Source organism: Drosophila grimshawi, unplaced genomic scaffold (genome assembly GCF_018153295.1).
Source record: "Drosophila grimshawi isolate 15287-2541.00 unplaced genomic scaffold, ASM1815329v1 contig_1377, whole genome shotgun sequence".
Lineage (NCBI taxonomy): Eukaryota > Metazoa > Arthropoda > Insecta > Diptera > Drosophilidae > Drosophila > Drosophila grimshawi.
In genome coordinates this window covers 8,343,116-8,360,814 of record NW_025062900.1, presented here as the reverse complement: position 1 = coordinate 8,360,814, position 17,699 = coordinate 8,343,116, and the positions used below count along the sequence as shown (strand labels likewise).

The 17,699-nt window shown below is 37.4% G+C and overlaps 1 protein-coding gene across 2 annotated transcripts in view; it reads right to left on the bottom strand.

The window, feature by feature from the left end:
- The window catches only part of LOC6561494, a 28,488-nt gene that overhangs the window by 3,075 nt on the left and 7,714 nt on the right, over nucleotides 1-17,699 (bottom strand). For both annotated transcript variants that reach the window (XM_032736299.1, XM_001988738.2), the window contains exons 2-3: nucleotides 3,728-3,933; nucleotides 1,762-1,897 (exon numbers count right to left, since the gene is read on the bottom strand). In XM_032736299.1, the coding sequence (XP_032592190.1) occupies nucleotides 1,762-1,897; nucleotides 3,728-3,933 (342 nt within the window). The remainder of the gene's footprint in view (nucleotides 1-1,761; nucleotides 1,898-3,727; nucleotides 3,934-17,699) is intronic.

The following is a 17,699-nucleotide window of genomic DNA, read 5'->3' as shown; positions in this document are numbered from 1 at the left end:
TCGCAGTCTATAATTGAAATGCTTTTGTATGGCCTACGCGTACGGTAGATAAATGGTACACAGATATAATTGTCTGACGAGCTTCAGTTGTGCAAAATGGCAGAATGTGTTTCTTATTTAAGAATTGCAGCAATACCTTTGCCAACTTCGAATCGACCTTAAAATGGCTAAATAGTTGATGAGTGTCACACTTATATTACTAAGATAGTATCAGGGCAAGCCCGTGTGTAATTTCAGATATTCTAATGACTTAATCGGCTAAGATACATTTTATAATTAGTACATTAACATGACTTAACCACTTAAACAAAACCACTTTTAATTGTTTAGTATCTGTTATCAGTGTAATTACGTTCAATCCGTTGAGTGTAATTTGAATAGGGCTTTAGACAGTAAACAATTTGGAAATATAAATATGTATGTGAACTAAAAGTGCAATGCAGCTCCACAAAGATATACCCTATGAGTATACATACATCCGGACAAATCAACGGCAGAATCGACTGGGTTTGTTGATTCTGATCAGGAATCTCTCAGTTTCATTCTTATGCCCAACTTTTATGAAGAGCCAATTTAATATTCGATTCAATTCACATTTCCTTGTATCAGATGCGTAAAGTGTCTCATGAATAACATTTGGTTCAGTCAATGCAAAAACAAAAAAAAAACTTTAAAAAATTCTTTCTTATGTTTTTTTTTTTCCTGGCATGGGAGAGTCCTGCGAGGGTATATATAAGTTAGGGCTGAACATAAACTTGTGGCAAGCCAAACATAAATACGAGAGGCAATTGTCAAACTCCATGCAAGGCTGTCATATGCGAACAGGACTAAGTTCAATGGGGCAGGCCAAAAGACCTGGACTTGAGCTGATGTCAAGAGTCAGGGGTCAGAGAGCAAACGCTTGCCAGACAGCAGAGCTGACATTAAATGTGGGCGCTGTGTGTGGGAGTGACTTAAAAATAAACTCCAAGTTCGAATGTGCGGCAGTCGAGCAGACAAAATACAAACAAATTTGCCGGCTCCAGATGAAGATGAAGATATTTAAGCAGACAAACAAAATAAAATAAAAAAAACTCTAGCAAAACGTTTGCGATGGTCAATAAACTTTCAGCTACAAGTGTAAATGTGTGTATTTGTGTGTATGTGTGTGTGTGTGTGTGTGTGTGTGTGGATGATTGGCTTACGAGCTTTGCCAAAGTGAGGCAACTCAAATTGGCTGCTCGCCTGTCCCAGCAAAACTTTGGTCGTGTCAATTTCATGTTTATATGGCCACCGCAGCTTGTGTGCGTTTCAGATATATTTGGTTGTGGCAATCGGAAGCAAACCACAACGCAGCCCAATCACACTGGTGCGCTGGATTATCTTGTTTTCTTATTTTATACCGAAATTGATAAACATTTGTGGTGTGCATCATTAAATGATGTGCATACATCTTGCCAAGGCTCTTATCCTTATAGTTGTCACCCAACCAAGCATATTAGGACATAATTTCAATGGCTAATATATTGACATGTATTTTGCATAGATAAATTATGAGAACAATATATTTTTGGTCTACTTTCAGACGGTTAAAAGACAAAAAAGAACCTGCCAATCCTTTATAACTTCTTATTGCACAAAAATTTTAATTAATATAAAAAATTGTAAATTTGTTAACATTATTGTATTCCATTCAAGAGCCACAATTCGGCTTATACCATTAAATGTATCCTTGTGTCAACATTTTTTATCATTTGTGCTTTTGTGTGTATTTTTACTTACCAATAACTTCCAATTCGGCGGCCGCTATTAATGTATGAAATGAGGGCGCATCCGCCGATACTTCGCAGCTGTATTTACCGGATGTTTGCATTGTTACCGCATCGAGCACCACTTGGCTCTCATTGGAGGACGAGCGCTGCGAAGAGGGAGAGGGAGAGAGAGAGAGAGAAAGAGAGTTGTGAACACACGGGCCAAAGTGGCGAATGAGAATGGGAAGTGCTTGATATAAAAGCGAAATAAATTTGTTTAAAAATATACAATATATATAAGTAAATACCCATATACATATATATATATATAGACTGTGTGTGCGCTTGGTATATGAAAAATTGCATGACATACGTATCTCGTGGATTGCTTACGGCCTCGTGTTGAGCTTCCTCAATTATTGAGCAGGCGGGCAACATAAAATAAACTACTACGAATGTGGCAGCAAAATTGTTGCAACTGGTCAACTTTATGCGGATCTCAACGAATGTTTGTACCATACTTTTTTTTACATCCCGAAAGCTTCTGAGTCTGGCATGTATTTTGTTTTTTATATTTGTGTGGAATAAGGCTGGGCTGGCATATGCGCTTGCAAAATCATCAGCGAGTTAAATAATAAAACTGTCGGTATGTCATTTTTGTCAAATGTTTCTTTTACTTTTTCATATTAATTTTTTCACAGTGAGAAAAGTAAAATGCGGAATGATGAAAGGTGTTGCGAAAAGCTAAATGAATTATTAAATATTTTATTTGTTGCCTGTTGAAAATTTTAATATAAAAAAATGTCCAGACTTTCATATTGGCATATTAAAATCCCAGTGGAGCACTCTATTGACAAGCTTTGACAACTGAATTTCATATTATTAAATACTGAAAAACTCTATGAAACAGTAGAACACTGCTAAACGGATTTCAGTTCCATAAAATTCACACAATTCTTAGCAGTGCTGACAATCCGGTCGTGTTTTAAAATAAATTGTTTTTCTAAATATTGGCAATGTTTTTCTTTGAAAACAAACATTTCCATTTGCGACTCGTATTTATTTTTTTTCGTTTTTCGTATTGCTGCTGCCTCATGAAATGGGAATGGAAATACAAATAAATAAATATTCACATGTACTTCTTCATATGCGTGAATAATTTCAAAAATTGTTTAAAAAAAAGTTTAAAATGCCAATATTTGTTGAAAAATATTGCCTGCACATCGCCAATCTACCTAACCAAACCAAACCATATCAAACCGAAGCGAACCGAAAACTAAATTGCAAAAACAAAATTCAAGAGTTATAAAAAAGGATGCGCCACGAAAATACGTTTTGTTTTCCGGCTGGTAACTGCCGTCAAGCGGAAGTTAAAAACCGTGTTTTGATTTGATTGTGCATTGAAATGTTGTGGGTCTGTCGAACTATGCCCTCAACCCACAGCTTTGCCCTCAATCCTGCCTTTCGGTTAAGTGAAGCATTTCACTGGTTGCGATGCGCTCAAAATGCAAATGTTTCACATTGTTGAGTTCGCGCTTAGTTTAATTTATTTCGATTTTTTATTGGCTGGCAATAAAAAGGGTCTCTAAAAGTGGCAATGAACAAACAAACGGTTAAGAAACTTAAATTCTAGCTGGAAATACGAATTTTAAACAATTTTGTATGCTTCTTTAACATATTCAAAACAATTGCGATTTAAATCTTAATTTGTTTATCTTTATACTTAAATCAAAACAATTATTACAAATCTATCAATGCATTTAAGGTAGGTTCACAGCTTAATTTAATTAATTAATATGTTAGGATTTATTTTGTCTTTATCTCTGATAAAAAATAACAAACATCGCAGCTAAAATATAACTAAGTGTTATTCTAGTAAACGAAATTATGTGCATATTTTACCAGAATTTATAAATTTTGTTTGATTTACGTTATACACGTTGAGTTCCAGTTTAATATCAGGTTATACTAATGAACTTACAATTAGGCCAACTTACCCTTACTTTAACGCCTGGAAAATGAAAGACCTTCATAGGTGGTGTTTCCTTCGGTGTAAACCTGTAGAACTCTCTTCTGCCCTTATACCATTTCACTGAATACAAACTGTCATCCTCGATGTCGTAAAAGCATTTAAGCATCGCCTTCTCCCCTCGTCTAACCGCATGTGGCACTCGCACTCGCACATCCCGCAGAGCACTGATTTCTGCGAGAAAAAAAGTGGGAGAATCATTAACATAAATTGCTATTTATATAAATCTATTTGCGGACAGCATATCAAATGAACCTAAGCTAACAAACACTTCAAAAAGGTTTTATTAAAAGAAGCGCATTATAAAGAATTGTATATTTCTCATATTTATTATTATTTTTTATATGCCCTGAATCCATTAAAATGGGTAAAAATGGTATAATGTTTCTGTGCCACTGTGCAGTAGAAAGGAAGCATTTCCAACCTTATAAGGCATATTATTCTTAATCAGGATCAACAGCCGATCTCAGGGACTATAATATTTAGAGATTTAAAATTTAGAATATAGGTTTGCGTATACAACGCCTAGATTAAGTTTGCATTATATTATCGATAACGGCCTCCGTTTCTCGATTGTTGATATCTTTCTTTGCGCGTTAATATATCATAAGAAATGATAACATTTTTATTTTTGTTGTACAAACTGCTTATAGGGAAATTTGCCACGAATTAAAATATATTTAACAGCTGGGTTTAGGGTATATCGTAGTCGAGCTCAATCGAGCACAGCATTCTTACTTTTTTTTTATTAACAATTTGCATTTTATTATCAATGTTGTTTTTATTTTACGGCTTTGTGAATTATTTATGATTTTCATTTTATATTTTATTTTTGTGCTTTATTATATAAATCCCAACAGCATTTTATGGACTTCCGCAAATCCCAAAACACGTCTGCCGATGGCTTGGGGTATGTGTATGCCCTGCAGCCAAAGTTGTTGTTCATTATGTTTTGTTTAACCATTTTGGGCTTTAGTCATAATTCTTAACTCTTTTAAAAGTTTCATTGTACGTGCATGTGTTTATCATTTATTGAACGTCACGCATTGCATAACTTTTTTTTTTATATAATTCAGTCTACTCAAGTATTTCCATTGCTTTTGGCATTTTTCGCCAGGCAGCATAGACAACATAATATAATTTATATAACATATATATTATATTTATATGCGCTTTGTCTGCTGCTGACATTCGTACACATGTCGCCGCTTGTTTATTGTCAGCGCATTTTCAGGCCATCTATTCAACTGCCTGTCGCTACATTATAAATCAGCATATAACAAGTAGCCACCCTTCTGCCGCCACTCAGCAGTTTACCTCTTTGGTTTATTGCCGGCGCGTCATAAAATATTCATTCAAAAATTATTTTTGATTTGTGTCTGATTAAGTGTAATGAGATTAAAAAATAACACCGTCACTGTTTACGTTCATAAAATCTTGTTATTAAATTCAAAATCGTACAATTGGGATTTCCTTTTTTTAACACAATCAAATATTGTCATTAAAATATGTATGTTATTGTGATTTTTAATATTTACTTTTAATATATTTCCTTCAATCATTTGTGTACATTAATCTGTAGCTACACATTATTCAGTAGATATACATAATTCTGTTGAATTACCCCTTTTATTGATTTGTGCGATAATAAACTATATTTAGTTTCAAACAATGTTTGTATAAGCTTTCAATAACTTAACAATTCACTTTCTAACTTTTGTTTTAAGCACCTATAAAACCACTTTGTTCTCTTTTCTAATTCCTGTCATTTAATACCACTTTACACATCCCCCTTCTATGTCGTCCTTTGCTCCTTAACAGCAAATCGTCAATGCTGTAAAATTACGGCAGCAAATGAATGTCCAAACAGGCAACACCCGCATTATACAAGTTAGGCGAAAGGATTCATGGTGGTTGTCTGTGTGTGTGTGTGTCTGTGTAAGGGTGTTTGGTTGGGTGTAACCCTTACAAATCCCATAAAATAACTGTAATTGCAAAGTTTTTGCTACTAGACACGAACGCACGCCTACAACAACAGCAAAAACAACAACCAAAACAAAAGCAAAGGCAACATAACCAGTAACAGCAACAGCCGGAACAATGCACATGCAACTCGTCCATTTGTCTGCAACTCCCAATTGCAAGAGTTGCGGCTCATGGAAGCCCTCTTTTCGTCCTTGTCTTCGTCCACGTCGTCGTCCTCGTCCTCGTGGTCGTCCTCGTCGTCGTCCTCATCCTCGTATTCGTCGTTGTCGGTGGCACTGGCAACGTGTGCAATAAATATGAATAACGAGCATAACGTGAGTGGCACACAAAGTAAAAAGCAGTCCACGTAGAGAGACAGAGACGGAGACAGAGAGAGAGACAAACTCTGGCAGTGAAATGGCAAGTCTCAGCTCATGTCCTTGTCGAGGCGACACACAGCGGCAAATATTTGACTTGTGCTGCGCATAGGGGGCGTCAGATTCGAAAGGGGCTAAGCACAGAACCTATGACTTCTTTTATTTAATCCTTGCTTATGCAACATGCATGCAATACATTCTATGCAGCCCTTCTCCGAGAGACAAGCAAATGTCCAGCAAAGATTGTGATTTACACTCGCATCACACAACCCGCAAAGTATCCAAGTGCTAAACCAGCTAATAGATTGGCTAGAGAACTTCAACTGAAAGTTCGGATCGAAACCAGAATACATATACTAGCTACTGGGAGGCATAACTTTAGATTACTCGGAACCAAGTTAGGAGATTGTTTTTAAGGACGTGTTGTTAGTTTAAGATAGAAATCTGAGAAAAAGTAGATTTTTTGTACGTTTCTTTAAACTTTAAATAAGATTTGCATAAGTTTTTATTTCTATAATCAAAATAGCCAATAACCTATCTTTTAATTTAATGCTGCAAATCTTTATGGCATAACTGAAACATCTTTCTCTCTTATTTTTGTATGCAATACATTTTAATTCATTTTGCACTCGTTTCTTAAATGCTTATCCCCTGAAACGCAATTTGTCGATCTAAAAAATATTTCACACATATGGCTCACTCTCTCTCTCTCTCTCTCTGTCCCTCTGTTTCCCTTTGTTTTTCTCTCCCTCCCTCCATCGCTGCTAAGCATATTTTAATTAATATTTTCAAACTGAAAGATAACTAACCCTCCTACTAAAATTATGACTTATGTTCTCTATGATATTTGAAGTCAGCTTATATTCGTCATGCTAATTTAAACTTCAAACACTAAATAAACAAGCATCACCGAAAGTAGAACTAACTTGACCTGGACCCAAGACCAGCCACATACTTATTCTCTATTCCTACTCCTCTTTCTCAATATGGGTTAGTTTGGCCCACAGCTGCCACATAATTTCGTTCCACATGAACTCTTTAGAAGCAACATTTGCCTCACTGACCACACAGGTTAGTCCAGGAACTTGTGTAGAAACAGAAAAACTAAAATAAAATAAAATTAAAATATATAAAATGTTTAATAAAAAATTGTACAAAACTTCAAGTTTTCAAAGCGAGGCTCTTTACCAAAAACTTTCGACGTGGTAAGCTTATGAACTTAGCTTAGATTGTTACACAACATCAAGTTTCACTTGGGCAACAGTTGCTGCCAGGATATGGCATTTAAATTTTCTATTAGCAGGTATGCAGGTATGCAGGCAGCCTTCCAACTGAAACGCCATCGAACGCAACAGACTGAGCAGGTGCAATCCCAAAAACTATGGCAAATTTTTGTGGGCTCTGTGTGAACTGTGGTGGTTCTTATCGGCAGCTGCCATTTTACACTTGTAGGGGTTAACTTTAGCGTCTGGTGCTCTACTGGCGCCAAATATATCATAATTTGTCGAGACATTCGAGCCATTAAAAATGTAAAAGCGCATCAAAGTGTAACTCAATGCGGGCTCTTCTGCTGCTGTTGCTGCTGTTGCTGCTGCTGCTGCTGCTGCTGCTGTGAACTGCCCCCCTATAAAATGACAAAGCGTTCCAACACTATTAGTGTCAGGGTGACAGCCGCATACTTTGTGGACCAGTCATTATTCAATCAGATTCGGCAGTCGCCTGGCCGATGAACAGTAATCGCTAGAGTTGAGCACATCCGAGTTAAATACGATGAATATGGAACTCAGAATTAAACTAAGACAACTTATGAAATAGGATATAATTAATAGAATACAATCCATTCAAAAATTAATATCAGCGCAATATTTTTTTTAAAAGGGAATAATTAATAAAAATAAAAAATAGTCGGATTGTATAATATTAAAGTAGCACAAGAAATTAATTAAAAGCATTTTCCCAAATTAAAATTACTATTTATTATTGCATATATGTGTATGGACATTACCAGAAACTCCTTATATGTAATTTATGTACATTTTAAAGCAGCATATTGAAAAGCACATTCCACGCATCTCTCACATCTCTAGGAACCACGCAACCAACGCTGATCCTGCTGCTGCTGCTGCTGACTCACTGACTTTATCAGGGACGCTAACCGGGCCACCCCACCGACCCCGTAGCCAAGCGACTATTTACTCAAGCAGACTTGCCGCCGTCGCGTCGGGGATGCTTCTGACCGACTGTAAGGGTGGGGTTTAGGGTGATGTCGGTTGCGAGGGTGACTGAAAAATTGTTGACAATTTTTGCTTAATGCATTTGGATGTCAGTTTTTTTTTCGGTACCTACGACTGCGAGTCTGACTGTAGCTTGCTTTCATGCGCTTTCTCCACAGTTTGTTTGCACTGCACATACACAAAAATGTACCCACACTCACACTCACATTTCACACGCATAGCGCTTTCCATTCATTTCATGCATTTTTAGCGCTGGCAACTCGAAATTGCGACCAAGTTGATGAGTCTTTCCCCATTTCGGTTGTCTTTGCCGCCTCGCTGGAACCACACAAAGCGGCTGCCGCAGGAATAGAAGTTGACGCTGTTAGCGAACTTGAAGCTCGGCCAGGACATTGATGTCCCGACTCATTGCTTTGTTTGGATTATGAAATTTAAACACAAAACCTCATTCCTCTTGTTGGATGTTGTTTTCCTTGTTTGGTGTTTAATGGCACATTTTGCGGTTTTCCTGAATGACAGCCATACACCCAAACAGTCACATTGCCGACTCTTGTTGTGCTCTCCTTAAATTTAATGTATTTCCTTTTTAATTACAAACAGATATCGTAGATGTACCAGTTGTTAATGCTTGAAATTACTGGGGTGTTATGCAGACAGTTTTAAATTTGGATGATGTTTGTGATTTAATCGTTAGATCTGTCGACTAATATATACATTGGGCAATTCACAATGCATTAACAGTTGTCTCACTCTCATTTGGACTTTGGATAACACCGAAGTAAACACGAGCGTATCTGCGGGATACGCTGAAGGGGCAACTCTGGCCATTTATTTAAAACTAAATAAGACAAGCATCGCTAAGTCGCCAACTAAGCTCATAAAACCCCCAACGAACAAGTGCAAGCAACGTGTAAAGCAGCGTTGGAAATGTTAACCCAAAATGAAAAAGTAAAAAAGCCAAGTAACAGAAAACAAAATGGAGCAAAATAAAATAAAAAGTGAGCCAGGGCCATGAAAAAGTGCAAGGGATCAAACAACTGCAACCAAGAGACACAGAACATGAAAAAATGGAAATAAAAAATAAAAACTAGAAAGAACGTTATCTAACGAAAAATAAATACCCTACTTGACTCGAGGAGTATTAAAGGCATTAGTCAAATACTTCTCAGTAAGTTTGGTCAAAAAATAGTTATAAATAAGGCACATTTGATAAATTTAAAAAAAGTATTGTAGCTTTCCAAATTTTATTAAGAAAAGAGGAATTATATAAGCAAAAAATTAATTGCTCGATTATATGAATATATATATATATATATTTATAAGTAACTCAAGGGCATGGAGCTATTTCCTTTCGTAAGAAAATTAAAATACTTCGCGTAAGGAAGGACAAGACACAAAGTGAACAGCGATTCGAGTTGCAACACGCTGCCGGTTGCCTCAATTTGCAAGGTGCCCTGACTACCTCATTCGACAGCGAAGCGTTTCTAATCTAACACTGAAAATTGCGCAAGAATTTGTTGCAATGAGCTTTTTATTATCCATTTTCAACCCACATCCGCACACATCCGCACAGTCACCTGCCTGCAAGCAAGTGCTCCTTTGTGTATGCAATGCTTTTTAGATTTTACACTCTTTTGCATTCCTTTCGATGGGGAATTTGCAACGGCAGCGTGTTTTCGGCTAGCCAACAGCCATGTTACTCCGCATAGAGCCGCACCTATCTACGTTCAAATTATTTGCGGATTTGCTAAATTTGCGCAGTTCCTTTTTCTACATATATAGTATATATAAAATTACACAAGTTGACACAACCGAGCATACTCAAGGAGTGTATGTTAAATGCTCGTTTGAGTTCACTAGTTTATGGTTGTGGAGGGGTCAAAGTAAGCTTTTGTTGATGTCACCAAGTTTTACTTGGAAGCGTCTAACAGGTATTTCAGTTTAATATTTTAATATCTCTCGATAACAAAAATTGACAGAAAACAGCGCGAGTTTTTAAATATTAATAAAGTGAACTTAATAAGTAGTGTTAGAGATTACACACTTACAGCTGTAGAAGCCCAACATCTGCTCATTTAGTTAGAAAATTTGTTTCCATTTATAATTCTGGTCAAGAAAAAAGTCTATAAATTTATAAACACATTTCGAGAGCTCATCTAATTGAACGAATGTGCACCCTGAAAGTTTCAGCCAAACTGTTGAGTGCCTAGCCAAAGAGTTCGCATGTCCTGTAAGAACAAGTCAGAAATGGCAATACAAGAAGTCCAGCAAAAGACCAAGTTAAATTTATAGGCACTGAACCAGGAATTGCAACTTCCGACTGTGACAACACATATACTATATCTGTCTCAGACACACACACACACACACACACACCCTCCGAAAGACAATTTCTGGCATTCAGCATATCCAAACATGGTAAACTTACAGTTACATTCTCTGGCAACTTCATTTGAGAACGCAGCGGAACTTTAGAGAACTTATCCAGCAACGACGACGACAAGATAAAATATAAATAGCCTGAATTGTTTACTGTGGGGTGGATGGTGTGTGTGTGTGTGTGTGCGTATCATGGGAAAGAGGCGGGAGGGTTGTTGCGGAAGTGCCACTGATAGCCATCACATGCTGAAGATTTACTTATTAATGCCAGCCGGAATTCCATCCTGGCAAAAGGACGAAATACTGGCAGACATACTGGGAGACTCTGAATTACCACCCGCTGCGTTACTTTGTTTTGTTTCGAAGTTTTGTTGGTTTGCTGGGCGGATTTCTGGCTATCCTTGGGAACCCTCTGTCTGTCGTCTTCATCTACATCTATATCTTCCTCGTGTTCTTCTTCTTTTGGGTTCCCCATTGACTTTCGACACCCTTCTGTGTGTTTGCTTGCCGACATAATTTGTGCCCAGGCGGAGCTCGGGGACCAAACCAGACCAGACCAGGCTGTTGCTTTTTGCTTTTAGTGACTGTGACAGTTTTATACGATTTATGTCATGGTAAATTAAAAATTACGCGTGCTGCCTGTCGCTTAATAGTGAGCGAGGGAAGCTTAGTTGGGGTCTAAGATAATATACAAAATTGGGGTAATAGGCACACAAGGGGAGTGCCGAGGGGAGTGCACAAGTGCTGCCAATCTGTGCTGCTGTGCAATAGTTTTTATCGTTATGATATATGGGTCTATGTACTTTAAATTTATGAGCTTAAGTTTAGCAGAATGTCTTCATGCTCAAGGCATATTTAAGATTTTTGCTTAAACGTTAAGCACTTTGAGTTTATGTTAACCGTACGGAATTTGACGTAAATAATCTTTTCGCTGGCAACACAATTTCTCAAGTATATTTAGCGTAGAAATACTAAAACTAGTTATAGATAAAGATATATAAATACGTATATTATCTTAACACAAGAAAAATATGAAATATCGATTTTCTTATATTCTAGTTCTTCATTAATATAAGACTGACATTTATGGTCGAAAACTTTAAATAATCGGAAAATGTTTGACATCCTATCAGCTTCCATAAAATTTGTTCAAATCAATTTTCAATAATGAGCCAAAAATAATTTTCACAAATGTTTTTCCATAATTGCCGACATTTTTGTGCCAATTGCATGCGAAACAAGTTTTGCTCTAATTTGCAATTTGAATTCATTTGGCATAGCAAATAAAAGAAAACCAAATCCCAAAGCCAAGCCACAACTGGTTAAAGTCTCGCTTGTTCGCATACAATGAAACACATTTGAGTGCATGTCGGGCATTAATATATTAAATGTGGCAAATTTTCAGATACCCGCCACACAAAATAAATGCCATCTATTAAGGAATAAAGTAAGGGCCACACCCTTGTCGCCCCCCACAGTTCCTGTCTCATCGCGTGTCAGCGACAAATTTTTTGCCTGCTTTGTTTGCTGTTGGCAGTTTGGTTGGCAATCAAAACGCATTGGCAATCAATTGATTTATATATATATTTTTATATATGTACACATATATCATAATGTCAGGCAGTGCGGCCAGAGCGCAAACATGTCTGCTGCTGAACTATGTGGCCAAAATATTTTGCAGAAAATTTAATTAAAATCTAGTCATAGACAATTCCTGAACTTCTATCAAATCATTTCGGCAAACTATTTTGCCTTTGACAGCTAAGTGACACATTCATTTTTAGGCATACAAAAATAAATACATATTTGTTTGTATATTTAGAATTCAGAGAAAATTTTGCATCGAAACGTATTTGATTTTTAATTGTGGCTTGAGGAAAATTTTAATTGATTAGAAACTTAAAGCATCGTCTTTTGTATTCAAGTACATTTTTTAACATTCGATTTTGCTATACAAAAATCATTCGTATTTTCGTTGCCAGTGCACATAACTAAGTATTAAAAACAATGTTTGAAAGTGGCAATATAACCTCCTTGAGTGTTCTTCTTTTTTTTTTGGCGGACAGTGTCCAACATCTCGTACACGTAAACAAAAATTGTTTTCGATATATTTTTTCACTAAGTTCGTTGTACTTATTTATCACATCAAAGAACTGCATTATTCTGATACAAGACTAAACATCTAATAAAATAATAAAACAGTCAAGGTAAATGAGCTTCTTTTCGAACCGCAGCGGAGAAAAGCCGGAGATTCGTTAAGATTAGCATGCACAAAAAATCACTCAATTTTCTACCACTACCACTGCTCTTGTATATCCATGTGCTCTTGCGAGTAGATGAAACGCTTATCATTTTACTTGGCTTGCTTTATTGTTTTAATAAAATTGCTTTTCTCATATGAAAAGCTCTCCACCCAAAAAGAGACATCAGAGTTATATGGCTGAACGGACATTAATAAGTTGCATGCCTGACGCTCCAAGGCTTTACCTAAAAGGTAGCACAATACAAATCGGAATAATATATCAATCGATGCTCTTAAGGCTTTTTGTTAAAGGTTGCATAATAAAATTGAAATATTCACTTAAACGTTGCTTTTTAGCTTATATACTCTGCATAAGATTGAAGAAGAGCTTAACATATTTTTATTATTTCCAATTTGATAGATTAGCTTGGATTACAAATATAATTAATTTGTAATATGCAGGTCTTTGTAAGTTAAGTTTTTAGAGGGTCGCATTAAATGGAACACACTACACAAAAAATCTGTTAAAAAAGTATTTTGAAACCACATATATAAAGTTTTCAATTAGCCTGAGTGTTAAAGTTTTTATAAGCGTTATGAGCCTGAGGTATTTAGCACCACACTCCCCTTTCGAGTCAATTTAACGCGCTAAAATCGGCTCAGCTTATTTTCAAATATAGCCTCGCATGCTCATAATGCTACACGCCAAACACAACAAAGTCACGGAGCTAAATGAAGCCAGAACAGGAAAAAACAAGGAAAAACTGTACCTAATGCAATTTTCACCTGGCTATGGTCCACATCCCCTCTTACCACCGATAAGTCCTGTAGCACTGGGGCTAGACGTAATTACTAAATACTTTTGGCGCTCACTGTGTCCAGACTGGGTTTTCAAACGATTCCATATCGTAGCTAGGAATTTCTTTTGTCTTTTGGGTGTATGTGTGTGTTTTATATTTCTCTCATTGAGTTCTCTCTCTCTCTCTCTCTCTCCCTCTCTCTCTCTCTCTCTCGCTCCTCTGCTTCCTTTGCCCGTTGATGTTTCGCTAGTGTTACTCATTTTCTTATCGTCTCGGATTTGTGGCCGCAAACGTTTCGGTTGCTTTTGTTGAAATTTGGCTCGACAAGCTTTCATTTTTCCTATTTGTCTGCCCGACATTCGTTCCTTTTTCTCTTCCGCTCATACTCGTGCTCTCTCTCTCTCTCTCTGTCTCTCTCTCTGTCTCTCTCTTTATTGTTCTCTTCACATTCTCTTTTTTGCCACAGGTCTATTTTGGTTGGAATGCCAAAAGTACAAGCGTGTGCCATGTTTATTTTTAATTAATTTTCCTTAAGCAGTCTAAGCCTCAGGGGCAAGGCAGAAACGAAAAGAAAAGCAACAACAAATACAACTGGAATTTGTGTGTGCATTCTCCTGTCTAATTTTTTTTTTTTTGTATATTTTTTTGTGCTTGGTTGCTGTTAATTTTTGCAATTTTCTACTTAATTTCGTCGCTGCTTGTTTTGGCTGCTTTCTACTTTTGAGGTCGACACCATAAATGTTAATGGCGGTAATTGTGTGCGAGAATAAGAGCTAAACTGGGATTGCCATTGTCTGCTTGGTTAGAGATAAGCGAAGGCGTCTACAGACAAAAGCTATTGAAATTATTTGATTGAATTAAATAAAACCCAATTGGCCAAAGGCAGCTGCTTAACTAGCACTTATGTGGAAAATGTGCTGTCAAACAAAATGAAATAGTTTACCTCGTATTTCATTTTTCCTCAGCTCATTTTCTATCTAAGGGATTACTGTATATTACTGTGACATGGGCAAAATATACATAAACCTCAAATAAATCAGGTTTTTTTAAGTTGCACCAACTATTTCTTAACTATGAATTCATTTGAATATTTAGACAAATATTTGCGCAACACAAATGCCAACCCATTTCGTTGCAAACTATGTAAAGTATGTAAACAAATCCCTAAACATTTCAAGAACATTAATAAATTAGTTCAAGTAATATAAACTTTTACGTTAAGTCCTTGGAGGCCCTACACTCCTCGCAATCCAGCTGCCAGGCTTGAATTGAATTGAAAAAATATGTGATTGCAGGCATTATTGTTCGGAAGGAATAGCTAAAAAAAAAAAGTAAAGAAATGATTGTGAAAAGCAAGTAGAAATCGCCAGGAGACGCAACTTTACTAGCTAGCTGAATCAAAGGCATTCCCAATTGCTGAGTGGTCGCCACAATGGGGAATTCTGCATAATTTCATTACGATGACAGACAAGACGAGACACAGACAAGAAACTGAAATAAATTGTACGCAACCTGAGCAAATAAAGAAAATAAAAGAAAAACAAATTTTGCACTTCAAGTGAAAAAGGCAAAAGCGACGGTTTTATGTGTCACTTAGTCAATTAACTTAATTTGATCGAAAAATAAAGTAAAGTTAATTAACCTGGCTGTCAGTCAGTTAGTGAGGCTGTGAGCTTTCACTGCCTAAATCGATTTCCAAAAACTGAATTAATCATTTATACGCTCATTATACTTTAAACGCTGCTAATTTCAACTTAATAAAGCCATGCTCTCCTTTCCCCACGCCCTCTTCCCAAGGATGAGCGTGTAAAATGCCGCCAAGTGTCGACTTGTTGGCAGCACAATGATTTGCAAAGTAGGGTGGCAAAAGGTGGAGGGTTTTTTGCGGCTTGACTCGCGTCTGGCCACTGTCAAGGATGGCGGACTGGCAGACTGGCGGACTGCCAGAGTGGCAGGCTGGCGCTCGTTTTGGACATTTAAACTGGCTTCAATTGTGCTTGAAATTTGTGTCATTAGCGGCACGCAGCTAAGTGAAACGGTCTAAGCCTAAACGGTGCAAAAGTGTGGCTAGCAAAGAGACAGCAAGAAAGCGCACAGTGGCTTGAATAGCAGTGGTCATCAAAAGGTCCCACACTTGACAGCTTTTCAAGCATTATGAAGTAAAAGTAAATCCTTTTATATTCTACTTTAAACAATAATTATAATTTAGCTTACAGAACACATATTTGATAATGGCATGGAAGTTTTAAGAAAGTCTTATTGTGTGTACTTCAAGTTAAATCAAATTTAATTCCAAACCAAAAGTTTCCGAAATTTTATTATTACATAAACATAATTATTTGCAATAAGTTCTTCCAGAATACTAACATCTCAGAACACAACAATTCGAAAGTAGAATAGTGCATAGCAAAAGATAAGCATTGTGCTTAATTTGAAAACTCCAACTAGAGTCAATTAGTGAGCGAAAACTTTAAAAGCATGTTGCTTCTCCTCAACCCAGACTGGCAGACTCCTCCCATCCTATCAGTCAGCATAAAACATGACTGCTAATTGATGACATGCTAGCTGCCGTAACAATCCACTCAATTCATGAAAAAGCTGACAACCCTGCCCACAGCTTCGGCCAATTTTGATTGCAGAATATGCACGCGAAGCACTCAGAAAATTGAGCTTAAATAGAATTAATATGCCTGAGCTGTGTACTCGTGTATTTCCCAGGCAATCGTGTGCGAAAAGTTGCCCGCAGGTAAAAAGAAACGTGCCGCATAATTTTTGACGTATATTCAATTTATACTTTTTCAAACAAGTGATAAAAACACGTGTGCGCATATTAATGCTGGTCCTCTTTCTCTATTTTGATGTAGCGCATATAAATAGAAATGCAGCGAGCATAAAATATTGAAAAAGCCAGCGGGGCAGCCATTCAGTGGACTAATATGAACCGGAAATCGCATAGCGCACACTTCCGACGCGAACCGTCGTCGAGCCATGAAGTCGGAAATGCGTCTTGTCAGTTTTATTGGCAGGCAACGTGCAATAGATTGAGAGAGATGGGTTGAGGGGTAGAGAAGGGTAGAAAGAGAGGACCCACGGAGGCCGATAGAAAGTTAACGCATAAATAATAAATATGGCTTGTAGTAAATGTAAATGCGCACTGAAACTAACATAAATTCCAAAAGGCTCAGCTGTGCGGTGGCAACCCAACATGCCCCCATCACTTCGCCTTTATCATCATGACATTTAACACTTTGGCAAACAGGCTGGTGACGCCATTCCACACAGCCATTCAAATGCACTTGAAATTCTTGAAGCAACAGCTGCGACCTGCTAAACGAGTTGAAATCTGTGTGTGTGCTTAAGTGTGTATGTGTGTGTGCGTGTGTGTGTGTGTGCGAGATGAGGTGCTGATCTGGTATGGGGCGTGGCGTGGCAAACTTGTTGGCAGCAGCCGCGTGAAATGCGCCAAAGCCAAATTAAATAAGATTTGTTTGGCTGCCTGCCATTCAAGATGTGACTCGCCTCGGCCCAGGTCAGGTTCTCCAACTTTTGCTGATGCCAACCCACGCGACTTAACGCCCCGCATTTTAATGAGCCCAGATTGTGTGGGGCGTCGCTTGTGCTTTGTTTGCCAACAAACATGCGTCAAGTTCAACAGTAGCAATAACAACAACAATAGCAACAGCAACATCAGCAACACCAGCAGCAGAGCAAACAGAACGCTCAAAGTTTTTATCATGACGTCTTGCCCTTAATTTCGGTCTGAAGCACTTGCAACATTGTCGCCCATCCTAACCAGCCAAATGGTTGTTGGCCACGTTTGGCACGTTTGTAGAAAAATGTTTGTGTTTAGAATGCGGAAAAGTTGTTTGAAAATTGAGTTTTGTGTGCAATTTTATTCATTGATTGTTGGCGCTGTGGGCAAGACGAGTAAATGACAGGCAGT